General features: G+C 30.5%; 2 protein-coding genes across 6 annotated transcripts in view; one reads left to right on the forward strand and one right to left on the reverse strand.

Moving 5' to 3' along the window:
* Positions 1-2,803: 2,803 nt before the first annotated feature.
* Positions 2,804-26,563, reverse strand: Pbgs (Porphobilinogen synthase). Its single transcript, XM_076492240.1, is given in 10 exon segments — positions 2,804-2,920; positions 4,392-4,521; positions 6,432-6,518; positions 7,588-7,675; positions 10,167-10,311; positions 14,195-14,277; positions 16,275-16,414; positions 23,743-23,890; positions 24,209-24,318; positions 26,549-26,563. Coding segments are annotated over 10 exon segments (1,005 nt in total). The 3' UTR covers positions 2,804-2,861.
* The window catches only part of snz (sorting nexin snazarus), a 46,447-nt gene continuing 45,124 nt past the window's right edge, over positions 25,913-27,235 (forward strand). For 3 of the 5 annotated variants that reach the window (XM_076496333.1, XM_076496335.1, XM_076496336.1), the window contains exon 1: positions 25,913-26,003. The gene's annotated coding sequence lies outside the window, so the exon portion shown is untranslated. The remainder of the gene's footprint in view (positions 26,004-27,235) is intronic. The other 2 variants (XM_076496337.1, XM_076496338.1) reach the window with 1 other exon arrangement.

Here is a 27,235-nt window from a genome sequence, read left to right on the forward strand (position 1 = left end):
AAAAGTTAGCAAGTTTAGCAGCAGTAACAAGACAAACTGAAGAGAAACAAAGTAAAGGTAGGCCTATACTGACATGGCTGACAGCAGCACGTAATGAGAAAAGTTAGCAAGTTTAGTAGTAGTAACAAGACAATCTGAAGAGAAACAAAGTAAAGGTAGGCCTATACTGACATGGCTGACAGCAGCGCGTGATGAGAAAAGTTAGCAAGTTTAGCAGTAGTTACAGGACAAACTGAAGAGAAATGAAGTTAAGATAGGCATATACTGACTTGGCTGACAGCAGCGGTCTCATTAAATTATAAACGCGAGTCGAACAGAAGTGTTGAAGGCCAATTTTCCGCTCGGACATTGTAATTAGCAGAACAGAGGAAAAATTTAAGTTTTAAAAAAACACGTATAAATATGTTTTTATAATAACACGAAACTTTTCGACAGTAGCCGACGCTGAAAAAGAATGATATATTATTATTCCGAAATAAGGGTCGCAGGTTCGAATCTCCGTCGGATCTAACATGCTCGCTCTTTCAGTCGTGGGGGCGTTATAATGTTACGATCAATCCAACTGTTCGTTGGTAAAAGAGTAGCCCAACAGCTGGTGGTGGGTGGTAATGACTAGCTACCTAGTCTTACACTGCTAAATTATGGTCGGCTAAAGCAGATAGCCCTCGAATAACTTTGCGCGAAATTCAAAACCGAAATGAATGAGTATCGTTACAGAACTTAAAGTTACACAATTTTTAGGTTTAGTAACAATGTCATGTGTAACATTCATACATGTTAATACTGAACTGCTCAGAGAAATAGTTATGTCATGGCGACGCTAAGTATTGACATTCGAGAAAAACATAAACGACTCGTATTTAATGCAAATAAAACATCCTTACTGTTTCATATGTAAATTTTCCTCGGTTAGGCTCAGGTTTCAGATTTAAAATACCTAGAAATTTCATCACACACATTTTTTGTTTCTTTATTTGTTTTCTTCAGCCAAATTGGACCTTCTTCTGTGTCGACCACAAAGATTCGAACTCCGGATTTTAGAATTGTAAGTCCGTAGATTTATTGACAATTCACCAGAGGACCGTTCATATTTCAAAAACACATCTAGCTTTTGGGTCTTACATCATAAAAGTAAGTTGTATCGTACACAAAACCAACAGTTTTCAACATAAAAACTTGTGTAAAGTTTCGTGATGCACACGAGTCGTAAAAAGTTCACGATAAAAACTTGTGAGTAAAGATAAAGCGTTTATAATATCATGTATGATAACAGAACTATATATATGTTATATCCATTGCCCTGATGAAGCCCTTTGTTTACACCATTGATATCTGTACTGGCGAAGATAGGACACAAACTTTATTTATTTATATCAGTAAATGCTACTTTTACAAAATGAACTAGTTTAGTTCAACGTGATTTCTAATCCACTTTACTTATGTTACTACACATATAATTATTTTTACTTCACAACATGCCTGACTTTGGGCAAGGATTTTTTCTTACTTCACGGTACATCATACTTAGGGTTAGAAGTTTTTACGTCATACCCAGTCAGTCTTTGGGCAAGGAGTTTTTCTTACTTCACGGTACATCATACTTAGGGTTAGAAGTTTTTACGTCATACCCAGTCAGACTTTGGGCAAGGAGTTTTTCTTACTTCACGGTACATCATACTTAGGGTTAGAAGTTTTTACGTCATACCCAGTCAGACTTTGGGCAAGGATTTTTTCTTACTTCACGGTACATCATACTTAGGGTTAGAAGTTTTTACGTCATACCCAGTCAGACTTTGGGCAAGGAGTTTTTCTTACTTCACGGTACATCATACTTAGGGTTAGAAGTTTTTACGTCATACCCAGTCAGACTTTGGGCAAGGAGTTTTTCTTACTTCACGGTACATCATACTTAGGGTTAGAAGTTTTTACGTCATACCCAGTCAGTCTTTGGGGAAGGAGTTTTTCTTACTTCACGGTACATCATACTTAGGGTTAGAAATTTTTACATCATACCCAGTCAGACTTTGGGCAAGGAGTTTTTCTTACTTCACGGTACATCATACTTAGGGTTAGAAGTTTTTACATCATACCCAGTCAGACTTAGAGTAAGGATTTTTTTTTTTTTACTCTGTACAATAAATTCCATTTCTGTTACCTAGCAAGACCATGATGTTAATATTTAAAACTCTAAACCAAAGTGTTCATTAATGTGTTCTGAAAATTTCGTATGTTGTAAAAGTCGCTGTAGTTTTGAAAGTGTTTAAAGTAGGCATGTTACTCTGTTGTTCTACAAATAAATGATATTAGATATGTTATATGCCAGGATGACTAACAATACAATGAAAAATTATATTTTAATCAATTTTCTTTTCAATTTATCATTTTAAAATTGTGTCTCTAGTTGTATGAATCTTTCCACCAAAACATTCTGATAATTTATCATTTTAAAATTGTGTCTCTAGTTGTATGAATCTTTTCACCAAAATATTCTGATAATTTATCATTTTAAAATTGTGTCTCTAGTTGTATGAATCTTTACACCAAAACATTCTGATAATTTATCATTTTAAAATTGTGTCTCTAGTTGTATGAATCTTCCCACCAAAACATTCTGATAATTTATCATTTTAAAATTGTGTCTCTGGTTGTATGAATCTTTCCACCAAAACATTCTGATAATTTATCATTTTAAAATTGTGTCTCTAGTTGTATGAATCTTCCCACCAAAACATTCTGATAATTTATCATTTTAAACTTGTGTCTCTAGTTGTATGAATCTTTCCACCAAAACATCCTTTAAGAATTCTTTTCCTCAACCAAATAACTTTATTATATTCAAATGTCAGTAACTCAACCAGTTGCTAATCTTTTATCCAGTCCAGCAGTTTTGGAGTAAAGTATGTGATAACCACATCAGCACCTGGAAAAATAAACAACCCACAGTTGTCATTTGCTCAAACTACAGTCCAACTGAGAACTTCAAGATAAACTCGTCTGACGTGTGTTTAAAGATTACTTATGTTATATTTGAGTGATCTGCACATACCAACACAGCATGTCACCACTGATGATAGTCATCAAAAACAATTTATCATCTATATATCTGGTTCTAGACAACTTCCAACCATTTTATGCAATGATGTTTCCACTAGGAAACAGATGGCTGGAAAGATATTCATATAGTGAGATCTTTGAGGAAAAAACTAAATAATGCCACATATAGAGCAATGCCCATCTCAGCAAATGGCCAACATGATATAACTGGGCATTTCTCATGGTACCATTAATGTGACACAATACTGGGGATTTGAAGTTAGTGGAGCCATCTAGTAAAACTTTCACAAAACTTAAGCCACACTTAGGAATTAATGGCTGCTTTCCTGAGGAATAAACAAACAGATAAAGATCCCAGTTATCACATTAAACGAGATATGTGTTGACACATCCACTGGAATTTATTAGCCTTTGTCTTCCAATTGCCATGAACACCGAAAGGTCTGTAATGAAAGTTATTACAACACAAGATGTGGTGATGAGTGCATCAGATGAAGAACATTACGAGACACAGGGACAATTTTATAAAGTGACCTGAACCTCAGTACATCTGTGTATATGTATAATTACAAAATTTAAATCAAACCCATGGTATATAATACTTGGTCTATGTAATATAAACAAGTACTGTTAAAAAAATACAACTTGTAGTGATAAATGGAAAAGATTAGTCTGAAACTAAATAACAACGTTTTTATTAAATAATATGGCTCAAAAAATGAATAATACTGTTTCACACCAAACAATGTAATGACATGTGAACCTACTGTGTTAAATAGTTACAACGTCGGTAACATTGTTTTATGGTAAACAACAGTTACAACGTCTGTAACATTGTTTTACGGTAAACAACAGTTACAACGTCAGTAATACTGTTATACGGTAAATAAAAGTTACAACGTCAGTCATACTGTTATACGGTAAACAAAAGTTACAACGTCAGTCATACTGTTATACGGTAAACAAAAGTTACAACGTCAGTCATACTGTTTACGGTAAACAACAGTTACAACATCAGTCATACTGTTTACGGTAAACAACAGTTACAACATCAGTAACACTGTTTTACGGTAAACAACAGTTACAACGTCAGTAACACTGTTTTACGGTAAACAACAGTACAATGTCAGTAATACTGTTTACAGTAAACAACAGTTACAATGTCAGTAATACTGTTTACAGTAAACAATACTTACAACGTCAGTAATACTGTTTTACGGTAAACAATAGTTACAATGTCAGTAATACTGTTTACAGTAAACAATAGTTACAATGTCAGTAATACTGTTTACAGTAAACAATAGTTACAATGTCAATAATATTAAAGTACAATATACCTGCTCTTCTCATTGCCGTCAAAGTTTCTAAAAGAACTGGTTTCAGCTGGAAGGCTCCAGCCATACTACCATGGTACAGCATGGCGTATTCTCCCGATACTTGGTAAACCACCAGGGGAAACTCTGGAAACTGAAATGATAAATGCAAGATATAAAACAGTTTCAGATTATGTTATTTGAGTAGAAAAAGAAACTTCATATTGAAGCTGAAAAAGGACAGAAGCAATGAATGAATTATTTTCATCTTTCAAAAAGGAAGAACTGAACAACACACATCTGTAATGTAGCATTACTCAGCATACATGTATAAAGAGAAAGAACTGAACAACACACATCTGTAATGTAGCATTACTCAGCATACCTGTATAAACAGGAAGAACTGAACAACACACATCTGTAGTGTAGCATTACTCACCATACCTGTATAAACAGGAAGAACTGAACAATACACATCTGTAGTGTAGCATTACTCAGCATACATGTATAAACAGGAAGAACTGAACAACACACATCTGTAGTGTACCATTACTCACCATACCTGTATAAACAGGAAGAACTGAACAACACACATCTGTAGTGTAGCATTACTCACCATACCTGTATAAACAGGAAGAACTGAACAACACACATCTGTAGTGTAGCATTACTCAGCATACATGTATAAACAGGAAGAACTGAACAACACACATCTGTAGTATAGTGTTACTAACCAATACCTGTATAAACAGGAAGAACTGAACAACACACATCTGTAGTATAGTGTTACTAACCAATACCTGTATAAACAGGAAGAACTGATCCACACACTTCTGTAGTGTAGCATTACTCACCATACCTGTATAAACAGGAAGAACTGAACACACACATCTGTAGTGTACCATTACTCACCATACCTGTATAAACAGGAAGAACTGATCCACACACATCTGTAGTGTAGCATTACTCACCATACGTGTATAAACAGGAAGAACTGAACCACACACATCTGTAGTGTACCATTACTTACCATACCTGTATAAACAGGAAGAACTGAACAACACACATCTGTAGTGTACCATTACTCACCATACCTGTATAAACAGGAAGAACTGAACAACACACATCTGTAGTGTACCATTACTCACCATACATGTATAAACAGGAAGAACTGAACCACACACATCTGTAGTGTACCATTACTTACCATACCTGTATAAATAGGAACAACTGAACAACACACATCTGTATTGTACCATTACTCACCATACCTGTATAAACAGGAAGAACTGAACTGAACAACACACATCTGTAGTGTACCATTACTTACCATACCTGTATAAACAGGAAGAACTGATCCACACACTTCTGTAGTGTACCATTACTTACCATACCTGTATAAACAGGAAGAACTGAACAACACACATCTGTAGTGTACCATTACTTACCATACCTGTATAAACAGGAAGAACTGATCCACACACTTCTGTAGTATAGTGTTATTAACCAATACCTGTATAAACAGGAAGAACTAATCCACACACTTCTGTAGTGTACCATTACTTACCATACCTGTATAAACAGGAAGAACTGAACAACACACATCTGTAGTATAGTGTTACTAACCAATACCTGTATAAACAGGAAGAACTGATCCACACACTTCTGTAGTGTACCATTACTTACCATACCTGTATAAACAGGAAGAACTGATCCACACACTTTTGTAGTGTACCATTACTTACCATACCTGTATAAACAGGAAGAACTGATCCACACACATCTGTAGTATAGTGTTACTTACCATACCTGTATAAACAGGAAGAACTGAACAACACACATCTGTAGTGTACCATTACTCACCATACCTGTATAAACAGGAAGAACTGATCCACACACATCTGTAGTATAGTGTTACTTACCATACCTGTATAAACAAAACAAATTGAACCACACACTCTGTAATGTTTATATACAATATGATGAATAATGGACAAATGTATAAAAAAACTTGTAAGTAGCACATGAAATCTTTTCACTAATGTAGATTTATCATAGTTTTACCTCTGTCTTAGTTTGTCTCACAATATCCAAATATGGCAGACCAGGTTTCACCATCAACATGTCTGCACCTTCCTGTACGTCTCTTTTCTGAGTTAGAAATAAAAACCCAATAACATTAAAACTTGCACGTTCAAAAAACGTCATGGAACTTAAAATAAAAATGTCTTTTCAGGAGTTAGAACTGACAATAACAACCAGAGCCCAGTAATATTAAAATAGTCCAGATAATTAATACATACCAGAATGTAGACTATTTTAGGACAAGTTTATGCATAAATTTGAATAATTCAGTGCCTGTTATAGGTTAAATCAGGATCTGCAAATAAATTACGAAAAACAGACACACATATATACATACATATATAGAAACACAAATATACCAGATACCACAGGTGTTTGGTTTCAATAATAGTCATAAAACGTAACGGAAAAAACCCCCACAGTTTATATTTACCTGGCAGTGCTGCCATCTGTTGGATAAATGGTTTGTTACATTGTAATTATTTAATTATTTTAAATTCACTAGGTCTTTAAGTCAGTAAGATATCTGTGATGCCTATTATCTGCTATATAACTGGAGTTATCCCTACCCTTTAAATACTAGTCAATAGCATAATCTAATGGATAAAATTTCATGATAACTTGGTGAACTGAAACTCAAACGTACCTACATATTCAGATCTCCTCCTTTCCTGCATAAACATCTTTATAGATAAATATTCTTTAAAAACTCTTAGAGGACTTTTTAAGAATAATATTAAACCTCTGTATCCTAGTACACTTACATGATATATGTTAATCTAAATATCCTCTATTACTCAGTATCCTAGTACACTTGCATGATATACGTATCATTATCCATAAGACTAAATGCAGCATAAGGGTTAACAGACTCATTTCTTTCGAAAATTAATTGCATGTAGTTTTCTATAAAATAACAGTTTTCAAAATTATAAATGAAAGCCACACTTTCTGATAAAAACAGTACCTTATAAACTTTTGATAAATCCAGATGGTTTTGTTATTCAGTAAAAAACAAACATGTCTGTAATTCTTCAAACCCACATATACAGCTCCTATACCATGTGATAGAACAACAGTTTTCTCTGAACCTTTAATAGTAAACAAATACAACAAAGTAATAAATAAAAAATACCGCTGCACGAAGGGCGAGCCCAGAACTTCCAGGAGGCAACTGGTAACATCGACGATCACCAAACAGAGGAGCAGAATTAGCAGCATCCCTTCAATAAACCCAAACAATTCTGAATGAATAAACACTTGTAAAAATCACAACTTATCCAACAATCGTGTGAGAAATATTGATTTAATATTTTACTGTAAACTAGGAACTCAATGTTTAAATAATAAGTAAGGAAACTAGAAAATACAGAGAATTTCTAGCAGCAACAGCCTGTGATTACAGCTAAATTACTGTAACTCCAAATATTGGGAATAATTCTTAATTCTGTGTTGATATAATGTACACAGAGATTAATATACTAATAAAGTAGGAGTGAAGTGGTTTAAAGTAAAGGTTAACCAATAAAGTATCAGTTCTTAATTCTATGTTGATATAATGTACACAGAGATTAATATACTAATAAAGTAGGAGTAAAGTGGTTTAAAGTAAAGGTTAACCAATAAAGTACCAGTTCTTAATTCTATGTTGATATAATGTACACAGAGATTAATATACTAATAAAGTAGGAGTGAAGTGGTTTAAAGTAAAGGTTAACCAATAAAGTACCAGTTCTTAATTCTGTGTTGATATAATGTATACAGAGATTAATATACTAATAAAGTAGGAGTGAGGTGGTTTAAAGTAAAGGTTAACCAATAAAGTACCAGTTCTTAATTCTATGTTGATATAATGTACACAGAGATTAATATACTAATAAAGTAGGAGTGAGGTGGTTTAAAGTAAAGGTTAACCAATAAAGTATCAGTTCTTAATTCTGTGTTGATATAATGTACACAGAGATTAATATACTAATAAAGTAGGAGTGAAGTGGTTTAAAGTAAAGGTTAACCAATAAAGTACCAGTTCTTAATTCTATGTTGATATAATGTACACAGTATTGAGATACTAATAAAGTAGGAGTGGTTTAAAAGTTAAAATTAAAGTAAAATTATTAAAAGGAATCAAGGTAAAACAAAGTTTAATTTTTAAATTAAAAACATAAATAACATTAAAACCTATTTTTTATATCTACTTTACAACAGTAAGAGAGAAACTACAGTAATATAAGTTGTAAAGGACTTTCTGTAGCATAATTATAATTATCATAACTTGCCAGGAAGGCAAAGAGGTAGGTTAAAAAACTACAGTTAGTTACCTGAGGTTGACCTTTTCAGTCCTGGTATCGTGTTATTTGATGTTATGATCATTTTCTAATTTCAAATCAAACTATATGTACTTTGATTCTTTAAAGGGAATCACATTAAATAAGGTCTGATGTATAAATTAAAAAAACTTAAATAACATTAAAAATATTAATGGTCATTAGAAAACTAGAAACATTACAAGGTGGACACAGTGTTACCATTACCAATAACACTGCGTAACGTTATGGATAAACCTTGGGACAGAACATGTTTAAAATGGTGCTGTCATTGAGAATCGTAACAATGACAAGAAAGTAAAATGTGGCTTATTGTGACCTGAGTGTTACACAGACAACACATTGGTGCATCAGTCCCAGATAAAAAAAAATGAGGAGTTAAAAAAACTGTGACCAATGTGTAGTCCAGTTAGAACAACTTCCTCTTTCCGATCCTTATTGTAGCAAGACGCCCAAAGTCCAATATAGGGTTTTATTTGGAAAAGCTTATTTTCATGTTGCTCACTCCAAATCGACTGCCAAGTGGCACAGAGCTGAGCTTTGAATACAGGACCATATTCCATGGAACAGACACAGCAGTGTCAGAGCAGATAGATTTAGCTGCAGGGTTGGCAAGCTCATTCCCACGAATACCAACATGGTCTGGTATCCAGAAAAACTCGATAGAAGTAGATGTTAAAGTGAAATGGGACAGTCAGTTTTGAATATCGGCGAGAACAGGGTGTGAATTAACATGAAGCGATTCCAGGGCCAGTAGAGAACTAAGAGAGTCAGTATCAATAGTGCAGTTTGAGTACTGCTTAGCTTGTATGTGATCCAGGGCAAGAGAAATGGTGTACAGTTCAGCTGTGAACACAGAAACTGTAGAGAGGATTCTGCACACAACCACCAAACCACAACAGATCATGGCAGAGCCCCACAGTCACCTGGTTTTAAACCATCCATATAACTAAACCCAAACAGTGCGTGCACATCAAACATCTGTAACTGAACCCAAACAGTGTGTGCACATCAAACATCTCTAACAAACAGTGTATCTAAACCCAAATAGTGTGTACATCAAACATCTGTAACTAAAACCAAACAGTGTGTACATCAAACATCTATGACAGTGTAACTAAACCCAAACAGTGTGTACATCAAACATCTATGACAGTGTAACTAAACCCAAACAGTGTGTACACTTAGTGTTTATTTCCTAAAGGTACATATCAAAAGTATAAAACCGTTGTATACTGCTGTCATCTTAACGGTGATGTCGATATGTCGTAACACAAAATACAAAAGTATAAAACCGTTGTATACTGCTGTCATCTTAATGGTGATGTCGTAACACAAACTTCACACAATAAATACATCTTAATACAGAACAAAATCACGTCAAACGTACCTGAAAGGTCCATAAAAACTTGAAGCAAACTTTACAGCATAACTCAATACAGCAACTTTAGAGCCCAATCCTTCACTGACTAAAGCGTCCTTGATGGCTTTCACACGTCCATCCATCATGTCTGAAGGTGCTACAACATGACACCCTAATGAAGACAATGTCCAGTGAAGAGATGGACACACACGTTTTTTACAGAAACGTTTTTATTAGTTAATTACAAAATATTTTAATGAAGCTTTTGATAACTATTGTATTAAAGAAATATGGCTATTACTTACTTTTGTATTTTACTAAATTCTCAGGTGACACTGAAAAACAAATATTTAATAACAATTCAAACAAAATGTGTTACCTATTAGATAGTTTGGATGTTGATACATCCATTTCTTTCTTAACAATCTAAATTGCTTCATATCTGATTTACATGTTAAAAATATTCATCACAATATTTAAATTTTACTGAAGAAAGACACTGGAAGGATCCCAGTTCACCAATAAACACAATATATCTTCAACCATATCCTCTGTAGATACGAATACATTTTTATCCAATTGCCTTCAGCATTTCATTATAAGAATGTAATCTTAGTTTGATGTGATCACAATTCACCTGGAATTCACAAATCTCCACATGAACAATTGCCAAGTTAGGAGCAATGAATGTTGTTAAACTCAAAGGTTCTTCCAGAAACCAAGAAGAACCACTCAGATTTCAACAACATCTGACACACAGGTAAAGTGAAGCAGTTCAACTCATGGACGTGAAATAGGATGAGGAATGACCGGACTAGCAACAGGAGGTACAGATCTGATGCTGTGTTTGAACAGTCCAGGAATTAACAACTGTCATGGATATGAAAGAGGACCAGAAGTGATTGGACTTGGAACAGGAGGTACAGACCTGATGCTGTGTTTGAACAGTCCAGGAATTAATAACTGTCATGGATATGAAAGAGGACCAGAAGTGATTGGACTTGGAACAGGAGGTACAGACCTGATGCTGTGTTTGAACAGTCCAGGAATTAATAACTGTCATGGATATGAAAGAGGACCAGAAGTGATTGGACTTGGAACAGGAGGTACAGACCTGATGCTGTGTCTGAACAGTCCAGAAATTAATAACTGTCATGGATATGAAAGAGGACCAGAAGTGATTGGACTTGGAACAGGAGGTACAGACCTGATGCTGTGTTTGAACAGTCCAGGAATTAATAACTGTCATGGATATGAAAGAGGACCAGAAGTGATTGGACTTGCACAGGAAGTACATTCCTGATGCTGTGTTTGGACAATATACGAGGGCTGTCCAAATAAATACGCAGACTGTTTGAATTGCGTGGCTCCAGTTGGTTCCAGGGGAATCTGCTTGGTGTTGCTAGGTTTGCACAGATCAGCTGATTACGACGCCATTTCCTGATTGCAGATATCTTCATTTGTGTATTAGCTACGCGGTTTTAAGTGAAGTGCGATTTTTTCGTTTGGCGGATTTCAGAATGAATGACCTAAAGGAGCAACGACTTGCTGTGAAATTTTGTGTTAAACTTGGAAAATCTGCGACTGAAACTTTTGCTATGCTTAACACGGCTTACGGAGATGTTGCTATGAAGCGTACGGCATGTTTCAAGTGGTATGAACGTTTTAAGGATGGTCGACAGTCCATTGAAGATGATGAGCGTCCTGGACGTCCTTCCACGTCAACTGCTGACCCACACGTCGACAAAATCAACACCCTGGTCTGGGCAAATCGACGTCTCACTGTCAGGGAGCTTGCTGAAGAGTGTGGGATATCAGTTGGATCTTGTTACGAGATTTTGACCGAAAAATTAAAGATGCACCGCGTTGCTGCGAAATTCAGCCCTCAGAACTCGTGAGTTTTTGGCCAAACACTCGATCACTGTTCTTCCCCACCCCCCTACTCACCTGACCTTGCTCCTTGCGATTTTTTCTTGTTCCCCAAACTCAAAAGACCCTTTAGAGGAAGAAGATTTGAGACGATTCCCGAGATTAAGGCAAATGCGACGAAGGAGCTGGAGGACATTACAAAAGAAGCGTACCAGTACTGTTTCAACAAGTAGAAACACCGTTGGGATAAGTGTGTGCGTTGGGGAGGAGAGTACTTTGAAGGGGTCCCAAACCTGTAACTTCTAAATAAAGTACATTTTGTTTTATGACGTCAGTCCACGTATTTTTTGAACAGACCTTGTAGGGATTAATACATCTCATGGATATGAAAGAGGACCAGAAATAATTGGACTAGGAACAAGAGGTACATGCCTGGTGCTGTGTTTGGACAATCTTGGAATTAATACAGAAGAATCACATGTACTTTCACTTGATGTAACTCATTCTAACCACAAATGACGAATCAGTGCTTTCATCAGCGGATATTATTGTTTCTCTCAACTTCTTTTAGAATACAGAATGTATCTACGTATGTGATCCAGTAGTCCATTAGAATTGGTTGTTTCTTTGGCTTTCAACAAGTTTCAAGTTCCTTCAGTGTTACTCGTGTAAACATCTAATGATACTTAGGTAAACATAACAGGGAAACATAACTCTGATTTAAACTATTTAGCAAGTACTAACATAACTGCCAAACATTCCTTTTTTCTCAGGTTTAAAGGGTATTTTGATGCACACATTTTATATACTTTTAAAACAGATCCTATGTGTTAAACATTTATTTGTTTTATGTTGTGTTCAAACATTTGTTATTGTGTTTGTTTGCTATATTTGGTTTATGGACTTGTGTAAATAATTTTTTTTCTTGTTGTTTTATGTAATTGGTGTTGTCCATGATCTAAGAATTTGTCTCTTCAAACATCAATTCAAAATTATCTTCAAAATTAAGGATAGCCAAATATATGTTGTGGGAGAACATTAACTGTAGCCTTCTATATATATTAGACAATATATCCTGTGGGAGAGCATTATAACATTAACTGTAGCCTTCTATATATATTAGACAATATATCCTGTGGGAGAGCATTATAACATTAACTGTAGCCTTCTATATCTTAGCAAATATATCCTGTGGGAGAGCATTATAACATTAACTGCAACCTTCAAAATCTTAGAAAATATATCCTGTGGGAGACCATTATAACATTAACTGTAGCCTTCTATATCTTAGAAAATATATCTTGTGGGAGACCATTATAACATTAACTGTAGCCTTTTATATATATCAGAAAATATACCCTGTGGGAGAACATTGTAGCATTAACTGTAGCCTTCTATATATATCTTTACTCAGGTGAAACTTCTAGTCTTCTGTGTCTTAGAAAAGGTTATATATTTGTTAAATTTTTCTACAGAATACATCCGACTAGACATTTTATACAAACAGATAATACCAATCAATCGTAGGATCTGCTAAACACTATAAATAACAATCTCTTCACACAAGATATCTCCTCTTATCAAGTAGTCTTGGTGGCCTTAGCATGAGTAACATGGTTGTCACATGGAAAGAAATAAAAACTATGGGTTCAATATACACTTGAAGTTGCCTGAAACTGTACAAGCTTGGTTCTCACACATAAGAACCTGTGCAAAACTTGTGCAAGCTTGGTTCTCACACACAAGAACCCGTACAAAACTTGTGCAAGCTTGGTTCTCACACTTCCCGTTCCAGCTCACAGATAAATTCTATTTGTTCTTGACATGTAGAGGTTTTACCAAACAATAGTAAACACTGAATAAACACCATTTACCTTGCTCTTACAGAAATATCTCGAGCAGTGTTTGATTGAGTCACATTTATTACACACTCAACACACAAACCCTTATTATGAGTAACATTAACAGCTTATCTACTGCTTCCAATTCACCTGAGAATTACATTAATTTTCACCACACATAATAATACATATTTTAAAAACTATTTAAGTTATTCAATATTTGTTTCTGACATATTAGGTCACGACAAGTTGTTTTAGCTACAACAATTTGCACAAAAGTATGAGCTGTAATAATTAGTGAGAGATGAAATATAAATTTATTTTTTTACAGCAACGTCAGTTTACCAGCTTTTCCGTAAGCAACAGAAACCTCAGCAAGTCGTTGAATGCTAGCTGCGTTGTTTATAGAGCCATCGGATGAAGGATACCTGAAATATATGAACCATTTTATCTTTTAAAATTCACTAACCTTTTTATAATGTATAATTCATACATTGAGTAAAATGTTACAACTTACCTAATTACACCCTAAACTGTATACAAGCTTGATCAGATGTTTAGTACCATGATAAACAGTAAAATGTAATATTTTAAACAAAATATGAACAGTTAAACTGGTTTTTTTCTTAAAATAAAAATATTTTGTTCCACAAAAGTAGGTCACATGAAGATATGGCTACCTTCAAATATGAGATAAACAAATGTTTAAGTGTTAAGTGTTCAACTTTAGCCAAAGAGAGAAAAATAAATAAGTTTAAGTAACATTTCACAATAACTTACTTACTTTACCAACAGAACTGACCTGTATCAAGCAAAACATAATCATATTACATCTAGCAGTTTTAAAATAGAAAAAACTCAAACATAACATCACAAAAAGTTACCTATACCTGAGAGTGAGCTATTATTTCACACCATGAGAATATATCTGGCCCAAAGTACGAACTTAGGTCCTATTGCTACAAGTACCATTTATCAAAACTATATACCCAAATATGTATGACATTCAGTCACACACAGAGTAACAAATTTATTTAATACAATATACAGCAGGATGCCTATCATATTTTATGTATTATCATAACATTGTCCTCTAGTTAGCAAGTTAATAACTAAACTCCAGTGTACTCACTAAATTATCTTGAAAATAACAACACCTGAAAAGCTAAAATTACTTGTTACATAAAAGACAAAAATTACAAGTAAATTTTAAAGTTCTTAGTATTAATATTATTCTTAAAAACATTAGTTATCTGTTTGCTTTTCTGGCTGTAACATTTCACATGCCATACGACTTTCCTTCAGAAATGCTTCTTAAATGAACAGGTTCTGGCAAAGGAAAACTTGTAAACTGAACCCCATGGCTAGACCACCTGTTTGTTCGTAGAATTCCTTGTAAATTGAACCCCATGGCTAGACCATCTGTTTGTTCATAGAATTCCTTGTAAATTGAACCCCATGGCTAGACCATCTGTTTCTTCATAGAATTCCTTGTAAATTGAACCCCATGGCTAGACCATCTATTTGTTTGTAGAATTCCTTGTAAATTGAACCCCATGGCTAGACCATCTGTTTGTTTGTAGAATTCCTTGTAAATTGAACCCCATGGCGAGACCACCTGTTTGTTTGTAGAATTCCTTGTAAACTGAACCCCATGGCTAGACCACCTGTTTGTTTGTAGAATTCCTTATAAATTGAACCCCATGGCTAGACCATCTGTTTGTTCATAGAATTCCTTGTAAATTGAACCCCATGGCTAGACCATCTGTTTCTTCATAGAATTCCTTGTAAATTGAACCCCATGGCTAGACCATCTGTTTGTTCGTAGAATTCCTTGTAAATTGAACCCCATGGCTAGACCACCTGTTTGTTCATAGAATTCCTTGTAAATTGAACCCCATGGCTAGACCATCTGTTTGTTCATAGAATTCCTTGTAAATTGAACCCCATGGCTAGACTATCTGTTTGTTCATAAAATTCCTTGTAAATTGAACCCCATGGCTAGACCATCTGTTTGTTCGTAGAATTCCTTGTAAATTGAACCCCATGGCTAGACCATCTGTTTGTTCATAGAATTCCTTGTAAATTGAACCCCATGGCTAGACCATCTGTTTGTTCATAGAATTCCTTGTAAATTGAAATCCATGGCTAGACCACCTGTTTGTTTGTAGAATTCCTTGTAAATTGAACACCACAATCCTTTCTGACATTAAACTTAATTACTGGTAATAATTCAGGAATATTTCCAACTCAAAACCTTTTGAAACAAATACAAAGAAGCATTTTACATACAATAATTACAGAAGCCATTACATTATCACATTATTAAATATTATGTTTCTTTTAGAAAACTGACTCTAACTAAAATAACTGTGTACTTATTAAATATAATAGACTTCAAAGCAAAACTACTGTTATGGAATACTTACCACAATGTCCATGGTTTGTGTATGCACAAAGACAAACATCACAAGCCACAAGAAGTTCAGGAAAAGCAGTTCTTATCTTAGGAATGGCCAGAAGTACAGGGTTCTCTGAACTGTCTGCATTAGAAGCTATCTCATCCTGATGAACAACAAAACAATGAAATACATAGCTACTGCTCTGTGTGGTATTAAGAATGTACCTAAGTTTAAGTGATGTATTATCACTGGATACATAATAATGATGTATCAATATATATTATTACTGGGTATATATCTTTGTTAATAATGTATCAATATATATTATTACTGGGTATATATCTTTGTTAATAATGTATCAATGTATTATTACTGGGTATATATCTTTGTTAATAATGTATCAATATATATTATTACTGGGTATATATCTTTGTTAATAATGTATCAATGTATTATTACTGGGTATATATATCTTTGTTAATAATGTATAAATATATATTATTACTGGGTATATATCTTTGTTAATAATGTATCAATATATATTATTACTGGGTATATATCTTTGTTAATAATGTATCAATATATATTATTACTGGGTATATACCTTTGTTAATAATGTATCAATGTATTATTACTGGGTATATATCTTTGTTAATAATGTATCAATGTATTATTACTGGGTATATATCTTTGTTAACAATGTATCAATGTATTATTACTGGGTATATATCTTTGTTAATAATGTATCAATATATATTATTACTGGGTATATATCTTTGTTAATAATGTATCAATGTATTATTACTGGGTATATACCTTTGTTAATAATGTATCAATGTATTATTACTGGGTATATATCTTTGTTAATAATGTATCAATATATATTATTACTGGGTATATATCTTTGTTAATAATGTATCAATATATATTATTACTGGGTATATACCTTTGTTAATAATGTATCAATGTATTATTACTGGGTATATATCTTTGTTAACAATGTATCAATGTATTATTACTGGGTATATATCTTTGTTAATAATGTATCAATATATATTATTACTGGGTATATATCTTTGTTAATAATGTATCAATGTATTATTACTGGGTATATACCTTTGTTAATAATGTATCAATGTATTATTACTGGGTATATATCTTTGTTAATAATGTATCAATGTATTATTACTGGGTATATATCTTTGTTAACAATGTATCAATGTATTATTACTGGGTATATATCTTTGTTAACAATGTATCAATGTATTATTACTGGGTATATATCTTTGTTAATAATGTATCAATATATATTATTACTGGGTATATATCTTTGTTAATAATGTATCAATATATATTATTACTGGGTATATATCTTTGTTAATAATGTATCAATATATATTATTACTGGGTATATACCTTTGTTAATAATGTATCAATATATATTATTACTGGGTATATATCTTTATTAATAATGTATCAATGTATTATTACTGGGTATATATCTTTGTTAATAATGTATCAATATATATTATTACTGGGTATATATCTTTGTTAATAATGTATCAATGTATTATTACTGGGTATATATCTTTGTTAATAATGTATCAATATATATTATTACTGGGTATATATCTTTGTTAATAATGTATCAATATATATTATTACTGGGTATATACCTTTGTTAATAATGTATCAATATATATTATTACTGGGTATATATCTTTGTTAATAATGTATGAATATATATTATTACTGGGTATATATCTTTGTTAATAATGTATCAATATATATTATTACTGGGTATATATCTTTGTTAATAATGTATCAATATATATTATTACTGGGTATATATCTTTGTTAATAATGTATCAATGTATTATTACTGGGTATATATCTTTGTTAATAATGTATCAATGTATTATTACTGGGTATATATCTTTGTTAATAATGTATCAATATATATTATTACTGGGTATATATCTTTGTTAATAATGTATCAATATATATTATTACTGGGTATATATCTTTGTTAATAATGTATCAATGTATTATTACTGGGTATATATCTTTGTTAATAATGTATCAATATATATTATTACTGGGTATATATCTTTGTTAATAATGTATCAATGTATTATTACTGGGTATATATCTTTGTTAATAATGTATAAATATATATTATTACTGGGTATATATCTTTGTTAATAATGTATCAATATATATTATTACTGGGTATATATCTTTGTTAATAATGTATCAATGTATTATTACTGGGTATATATCTTTGTTAATAATGTATCAATGTATTATTACTGGGTATATATCTTTGTTAATAATGTATCAATGTATTATTACTGGGTATATATCTTTGTTAATAATGTATCAATGTATTATTACTGGGTATATATCTTTGTTAATAATGTATCAATGTATTATTACTGGGTATATATCTTTGTTAATAATGTATCAAATGTATTATTACTGGGTATATATCTTTGTTAATAATGTATCAATATATATTATTACTGGGTATATACTGGGTATATATCTTTGTTAATAATGTATCAATATATATTATTACTGGGTATATATCTTTGTTAATAATGTATCAATGTATTATTACTGGGTATATATCTTTGTTAATAATGTATCAATATATATTATTACTGGGTATATATCTTTGTTAATAATGTATCAATGTATTATTACTGGGTATATATCTTTGTTAATAATGTATCAATATATATTATTACTGGGTATATATCTTTGTTAATAATGTATCAATATGTATTATTACTGGGTATATATCTTTGTTAATAATGTATGAATATATATTATTACTGGGTATATACCTTTGTTAATAATGTATCAATATATATTATTACTGGGTATATATCTTTGTTAATAATGTATGAATATATATTATTACTGGGTATATACCTTTGTTAATAATGTATCAATATATATTATTACTGGGTATATATCTTTGTTAATAATGTATCAATATATATTATTACTGGGTATATATCTTTGTTAATAATGTATCAATGTATTATTACTGGGTATATATCTTTGTTAATAATGTATCAATGTATTATTACTGGGTATATATCTTTGTTAATAATGTATCAATATATATTATTACTGGGTATATATCTTTGTTAATAATGTATCAATATGTATTATTACTGGGTATATATCTTTGTTAATAATGTATGAATATATATTATTACTGGGTATATATCTTTGTTAATAATGTATCAATATATATTATTACTGGGTATATATCTTTGTTAATAATGTATGAATATATATTATTACTGGGTATATACCTTTGTTAATAATGTATCAATATATATTATTACTGGGTATATATCTTTGTTAATAATGTATCAATATATATTATTACTGGGTATATATCTTTGTTAATAATGTATCAATATATATTATTACTGGGTATATATCTTTGTTAATAATGTATCAATGTATTATTACTGGGTATATATCTTTGTTAATAATGTATCAATGTATTATTACTGGGTATATATCTTTGTTAATAATGTATCAAATGTATTATTACTGGGTATATATCTTTGTTAATAATGTATCAATATATATTATTACTGGGTATATATCTTTGTTAATAATGTATCAATATGTATTATTACTGGGTATATATCTTTGTTAATAATGTATCAATATATATTATTACTGGGTATATATCTTTGTTAATAATGTATCAATATGTATTATTACTGGGTATATATCTTTGTTAATAATGTATCAATATATATTATTACTGGGTATATATCTTTGTTAATAATGTATCAATGTATATTATTACTGGGTATATATCTTTGTTAATAATGTATCAATGTATTATTACTGGGTATATATCTTTGTTAATAATGTATCAATGTATTATTACTGGGTATATATCTTTGTTAATAATGTATCAATATATATTATTACTGGGTATATATCTTTGTTAATAATGTATCAATGTATTATTACTGGGTATATATCTTTGTTAATAATGTATCAATATATATTATTACTGGGTATATATCTTTGTTAATAATGTATCAATATATATTATTACTGGGTATATATCTTTGTTAATAATGTATCAATGTATTATTACTGGGTATATATCTTTGTTAATAATGTATCAATATATATTATTACTGGGTATATATCTTTGTTAATAATGTATCAATGTATTATTACTGGGTATATATCTGTTAATAATGTATGAATATATATTATTACTGGGTATATACCTTTGTTAATAATGTATCAATATATATTATTACTGGGTATATATCTTTGTTAATAATGTATCAATATATATTATTACTGGGTATATATCTTTGTTAATAATGTATCAATGTATTATTACTGGGTATATATCTTTGTTAATAATGTATCAATATGTATTATTACTGGGTATATATCTTTGTTAATAATGTATCAATATATATTATTACTGGGTATATATCTTTGTTAATAATGTATCAATATATATTATTACTGGGTATATATCTTTGTTAATAATGTATCAATATATATTATTACTGGGTATATATCTCTTGTTAATAATGTATCAATGTATTATTACTGGTATATATATCTTTGTTAATAATGTATCAATATATATTATTACTGGGTATATATCTTTGTTAATAATGTATCAATATATATTATTACTGGGTATATATCTTTGTTAATAATGTATCAATATATATTATTACTGGGTATATATCTTTGTTAATAATGTATCAATATATTATTACTGGGTATATATCTTTGTTAATAATGTATCAATATATTATTACTGGGTATATATCTTTGTTAATAATGTATCAATATATATTATTACTGGGTATATATCTTTGTTAATAATGTATCAATATATATTATTACTGGGTATATATCTTTGTTAATAATGTATCAATGTATTATTACTGGGTATATATCTTTGTTAATAATGTATCAATATATATTATTACTGGGTATATATCTTTGTTAATAATGTATCAATGTATTATTACTGGGTATATATCTTTGTTAATAATGTATCAATATGTATTATTACTGGGTATATATCTTTGTTAATAATGTATCAATATATATTATTACTGGGTATATATCTTTGTTAATAATGTATCAATATATATTATTACTGGGTATATATCTTTGTTAATAATGTATCAATATATATTATTACTGGGTATATATCTTTGTTAATAATGTATCAATGTATTATTACTAGGTATATACCTTTGTTAATGATGTATCAATGTACTAGTCTTGGGTATGGACCTTTGTTAATGATGTATCAATGTATTGTTACTTGGTATAGATCTCTGTTAATAATGTATCGATGTATTGTTACTTGGTATAGATCTCTGTTAATAATGTATCAATATATTATTACTGGGTATGGACCTTTGTTAATGATGTATCAATGTACTAGTCCTGGGTATGGACCTTTGTTAATGATGTATCAATGTACTAGTCTTGGGTATGGACCTTTGTTAATGATGTATCAATGTACTAGTCCTGGGTATGGACCTTTGATAATAATGTATCAATGTATTATTACTGGATATAGACCTTTGATAATGATGTATCGATGTATTGATACTTGGTATAGATCTCTGTTAATAATGTATCAATGTATTATTACTGGGTATATACCTTTGATAATAATGTATCAATGTATTATTACTGAGTATAGAACTTAGTTAAAAATGTAACAATGTATTATTACTGGGTATGGACCTTAGTTAATAATGTAACAATGTATTATTACTGGGTATGGACCTTAGTTAATAATGTAACAATGTATTATTACATGATGTATCAGTGTTTAATGGATGTGTTAAGGATGTAGTGTTCAACTGATGTGCTAAGGATGTATCGATGTTTATTCACACATCAATAAAATTTAAAACAATTCAAAGATAAACTTTCACAATATAATACTGGTTTTAAATTAAACAATTACAAATTATACACAAATGAAAAAAGTTTGAACAGGTTATGTCAGTAGCATGTGGATGGAATACACACTTGAATGTAAACAAATTTTAATAATAATAAACATTATTATTATGTGGATGGAATACACACTTGAATGTTAACAAATTTTAATAATAATAAACATTATTATTATGTGGATGGAATACACACTTGAATGTAAACAAATTTTAATAATAATAAACATTATTATTATGTGGATGGAATACACACTTGAATGTAAACAAATTTTAATAATAATAAACATTATTATTATGTGGATGGAATACACACTTGAATGTAAACAAATTTTAATAATAATAAACACAGATGAAAGAATAAAAAAATGTTCATGTTCATGTGTAGTTGAAAAGATTATTTTTAACTATGAAATGAATTCAGTTTCAAAATTCATACATTTTCCCTCTTTTCCTAATGTTTTCTCCTATTCTAAAATATATGTAGTTTCTCATGCTTCCTTGTAATTAAAGCATTCAAAATTTAAGACAAAGATCCAAAGTAGATTTGAAACATCTGATAAGTTTCCACATATACCACTCAAAGGCCTTTCAGTCTTAACACATTCATCAGATATAATCACAAAAACAAAATGAAATATACAACAATTTGTGTTTCAAAACTTGATATTCTAATCTGATTTTCATTTCACTCAAATTAAAGATAGTTATTTTTTTCTTTTGTCTGAATTTTCTAATAAAATATATGATACAAAACCACATAGATCCCTCTCTGGTTGTTTAAATATATGATACAAAACCACATAGATCCCTCACTGGTTGTTTAAATGTATGATACAAAACCACATAGATCCCTCTCTGGTTGTTTAAATGTATGATACAAAACCACATAGATCCCTCTCTGGTTGTTTAAATGTATGATACAAAACCACATAGATCCCTCTCTGGTTGTTTAAATGTATGATACAAAACCACATAGATCCCTCTCTGGTTGTTTAAATGTATGATACAAAACCACATAGATCCCTCTCTGGTTGTTTAAATGTATGATACAAAACCACATAGATCCCTCTCTGGTTGTTTAAATGTATGATACAAAACCACATAGATCCCTCTCTGGTTGTTTAAATGTATGATACAAAACCACATAGATCCCTCTTTGGTTGTTTAAATGTATGATACAAAACCACATAGATCCCTCTCTGGTTGTTTAAATGTATGATACAAAACCACATAGATCCCTCTCTGGTTGTTTAAATGTATGATACAAAACCACATAGATCCCTCTCTGGTTGTTTAAATATATGATACAAAACCACATAGATCCCTCTCTGGTTGTTTATTAGAAAGATTGATATTACTCAGTTATAAACAACAGTAAAATTAGAACAAGGAAAACTTCTCTAACATACTTCCAATGATTCTTCTTCTAATAAAATAATAATTTTCATACAAAGAAACATGACTATTTTATAAAACCATGACCAACCTTAGGAAGTTTTGAAGGTACACCAAACAGCAAAATTGATGAAAGCCCTTTTTTAACAAGTGGCTGAAGAAAATCCACAATTTTCTCAACCCCATAACGAGAAACTTCAGGCATGCTTGATATATCTTGAACAGCATCTGGTTCGTCTCTAATAATTAGAAATCATTAATATTCACTGAAAAATAAACTTTAATTCAGAATAATTATTAAAACTTACTTACTATACCTAATGACAAAATATATCATTTACTACCACTGAAAAACTGTTCTTTATTGACACTATTTATTAGATTCTAAACAGTTTTCTTTGAAAGCTAGAAATTAACGAAAGCTGACATACAGAAGATTACCACACAGATATGTACAAATGTTCTTTAAATTATTTGATAATTAATATATCATTGCGAGTTATGTCTCTAACATGAATATATGCAATATTAGTAAGGTGCACTTTGGTCATACTTACACCACAAATATTGGATACATAAGGTTTTTAGGAGTAACTGAAGTTGAAACGGTCTGCCATGATCGCAACGTCGGGTGTGAATAGCCACTATGTAACATTATGTTCCTCTACTGTAACAACATACAAGTCGACTATTAGCACAGTATTTAATACATTAAATAGGATGTCAAACAACAATAAAATTGGTAAATCCTGTGGTTATGGTTTGGAACAGATTTTTACATTTATTATGTAAAAATACCAATTAATAATACTTCTGGCTGCGTAATACGTTTACTCTACCAACTTACGATACAACGTGTTCCTCTAGTACCAATAGTAGTACTACCAACTTGGTACCAAAACAAAAAGAGCAGGTACGGTGACGATTTTAACACCTGGAAGTTACAGTTTACAGAATTATCGATTCATTACATATGTATAATACTCCACATTAAAAATTAAAATACAACTTATATATCAAACAATAATATTTATTATAATCGAAAAATACCACAGACTACATTTTGTACTCTAGAGGATGTACACGTCATAAATCAAAGTTTCCTCTTTCGTAACTTAATAATGTATTAATACAATTTCACAGTGTAAGTTCAGGTAACCACAAATACAATAGATGTATGGCGTAACTAAATCATTTCAGTTCCCTGATGGCGTTTTGAGTTGTATTTTACTAATATCAGAGAACCTACATTTATATAGGATCTAAATAATAAAGCAGTATTGATGGAAGATAATTTGACCTTAGTGTTTAAAATATACGCTGCTAAAAATACCATAAATATGAAACACTGATAATTTTTATGTATAATATTATTATAGAAATATTCGTGTTAACTAACACCAAACATTAATTAACCAAAATTCTTAAAATATCTTAGAATTGCTGATAGAAAACTGTTTTTAATTTAATTGTTAATGGTATAATGTATGGTTTATTAAAACCAAAAGTACTGAAGAAAACAAACTGACTAATTCCGATCTTTTCTTTTATAACACTTCAGTTAAATGCATTTTAATGTATTTCAGATCTTTATTTACTTCGATAGATAAATTCATAGTTGTAGTTTTTTAGCACCGGAAGTAAACCTGTATTTATATGTTATTATATATAGCTCGGGAATCCAAAATAATTTAGATATTACATCACTATATTATTTAAGAATGCGTGTGTGTGTTTGTGTTTTCTTATAGCAAAGCCCCATCGGGCTATCTGCTGAGCCAACCGAAGGGAATTGAACCGCTGATTTTAGCATTGTAAATCCGTAAATTTACCGCTATAATAGCGGGGGCATTTAAGAATGCACATCGCAGTCTGATGAAGCCGCGTCGTATTTTTGTATGATACTTTGTTTAACGGATTGACCTAAATATGTCTTCATTTTCCGATGGCATTAGTGCATTTAGATTTAACCCTAGGTGTTTACATAACATTTTAACACGCCATTTTTTATTAATCAAAACAAAAGTTGTTAAATTTACCGGTGAAATGATGATGACTGTACTCTGTACATAATTTAAATATTCAATAATGTCTTAAAATTATTTTATGCGTAGCACTATTAATAATAAACTTGTTAAATTATTCATTTACGAATTATGTCTTAAGCTTTGTTTACGGGTTTTTAAACTCAGTTTATGATTAATTTCTCTTTTTATACATAATTTATGTAGAATATTACTGTGTGATTCCAATTACATTTAGAATATTAATACGTACTTTAGCGTAGTAGTTAGAGGACGCTTTATGTTTTGCAACAGTTCCTTGTAGTGGAGGAAATATGGTTGTCGAATGGTAAAAATAAAATATTGAATTTCGAAAATATTTGAGTGTTTATTAGACTATTATAACAAACACCATAAATTGGAAGTTGATGATCTCTATGCTTATTTTCTGTAAAATATTGGGTTTATTTTAATTATTTTTAAATATATTAACTTCAGTTATTAATACTAATATCAGTATGTCTCTGAACATCCTTAATCACATAATGTAGTTTTCATTATTTTTGTTGGTCCTTTAAATGCTCAATTGAACGACGTCATGGCTAAGTTCTAGATAACATACGCACTTATAACTTTCCAAGATATATTTCACAAAATATTTTGTACTGTATAGACCTGTTTAAATAAGAAATTGAAAGAAAACATTTTTCCATTGCATTTTAATAATGCTTACTTAAAGGATTAGGCACTTATTTCGGTTTTTCTTTGTAAAAGGCCGTCATCATAAACTGAAACAACGATGCTAGTAACTTTTAAATAACTATTGAGAGCCATTGAAATATCTGACACATTTAGATACAAGACCATAGTAAGTCAAAGGTCAATAAATTATACCTTTGTCTCAATCATTTTACTAAATAGTAAAAAAAACAACACAATAGAAACAATTACAAACAACATATAATAGCTTATTAATGAAGTGATAATGAATATGCAGTAAATGAATACTACCAAGGCACCAGATACATCACTTCAATATTAGTATATAATATTATTGCCTCAAAGTAATTAAATATATATATAATAATTTTTAATGTCTTAAAACACAATATAGTTTTTCTAGAAGTGTTACTGGTGGTGAAGGTTTTATTTTTGACAAATTTAATGATTTGTTTTTTCCATAAATAGTGGAAACTCAGCAGAAATTAATTAATTGTGGTTGTTAGTGTCTCCCTCTGTTAATTTTATGTATGAAGAAAAGAATAAATGCATTGAAACTGTCTTGAAAACTATTAGGTAACCATGTAAATTTCTGTATTTATAAAAAAAGAAAGTTTATTTTTTTATGATAATTTGATGCTGAAAGTTAGAGGGTTTTCTCATGTTTTCAGAAGGACAGCAGTCAATCATTTTGTCATAATACACTACAATCTTGTTTCAGTTATCATAGCATCAGTTCAAACTAAGATTGTAGAATATTTGAAACTAGGTTGTTTGTGTTTGTTTATTTCATCATTATTTATCAGCACTTTAAATAAATTCAATAAAATATTTTTTCTCTCAAAGTTACAAATACCAGTT

This window comes from Tachypleus tridentatus, chromosome 3, assembly GCF_004210375.1.
Source record: "Tachypleus tridentatus isolate NWPU-2018 chromosome 3, ASM421037v1, whole genome shotgun sequence".
Classification (NCBI taxonomy): Eukaryota; Metazoa; Arthropoda; class Merostomata; order Xiphosura; family Limulidae; genus Tachypleus; species Tachypleus tridentatus.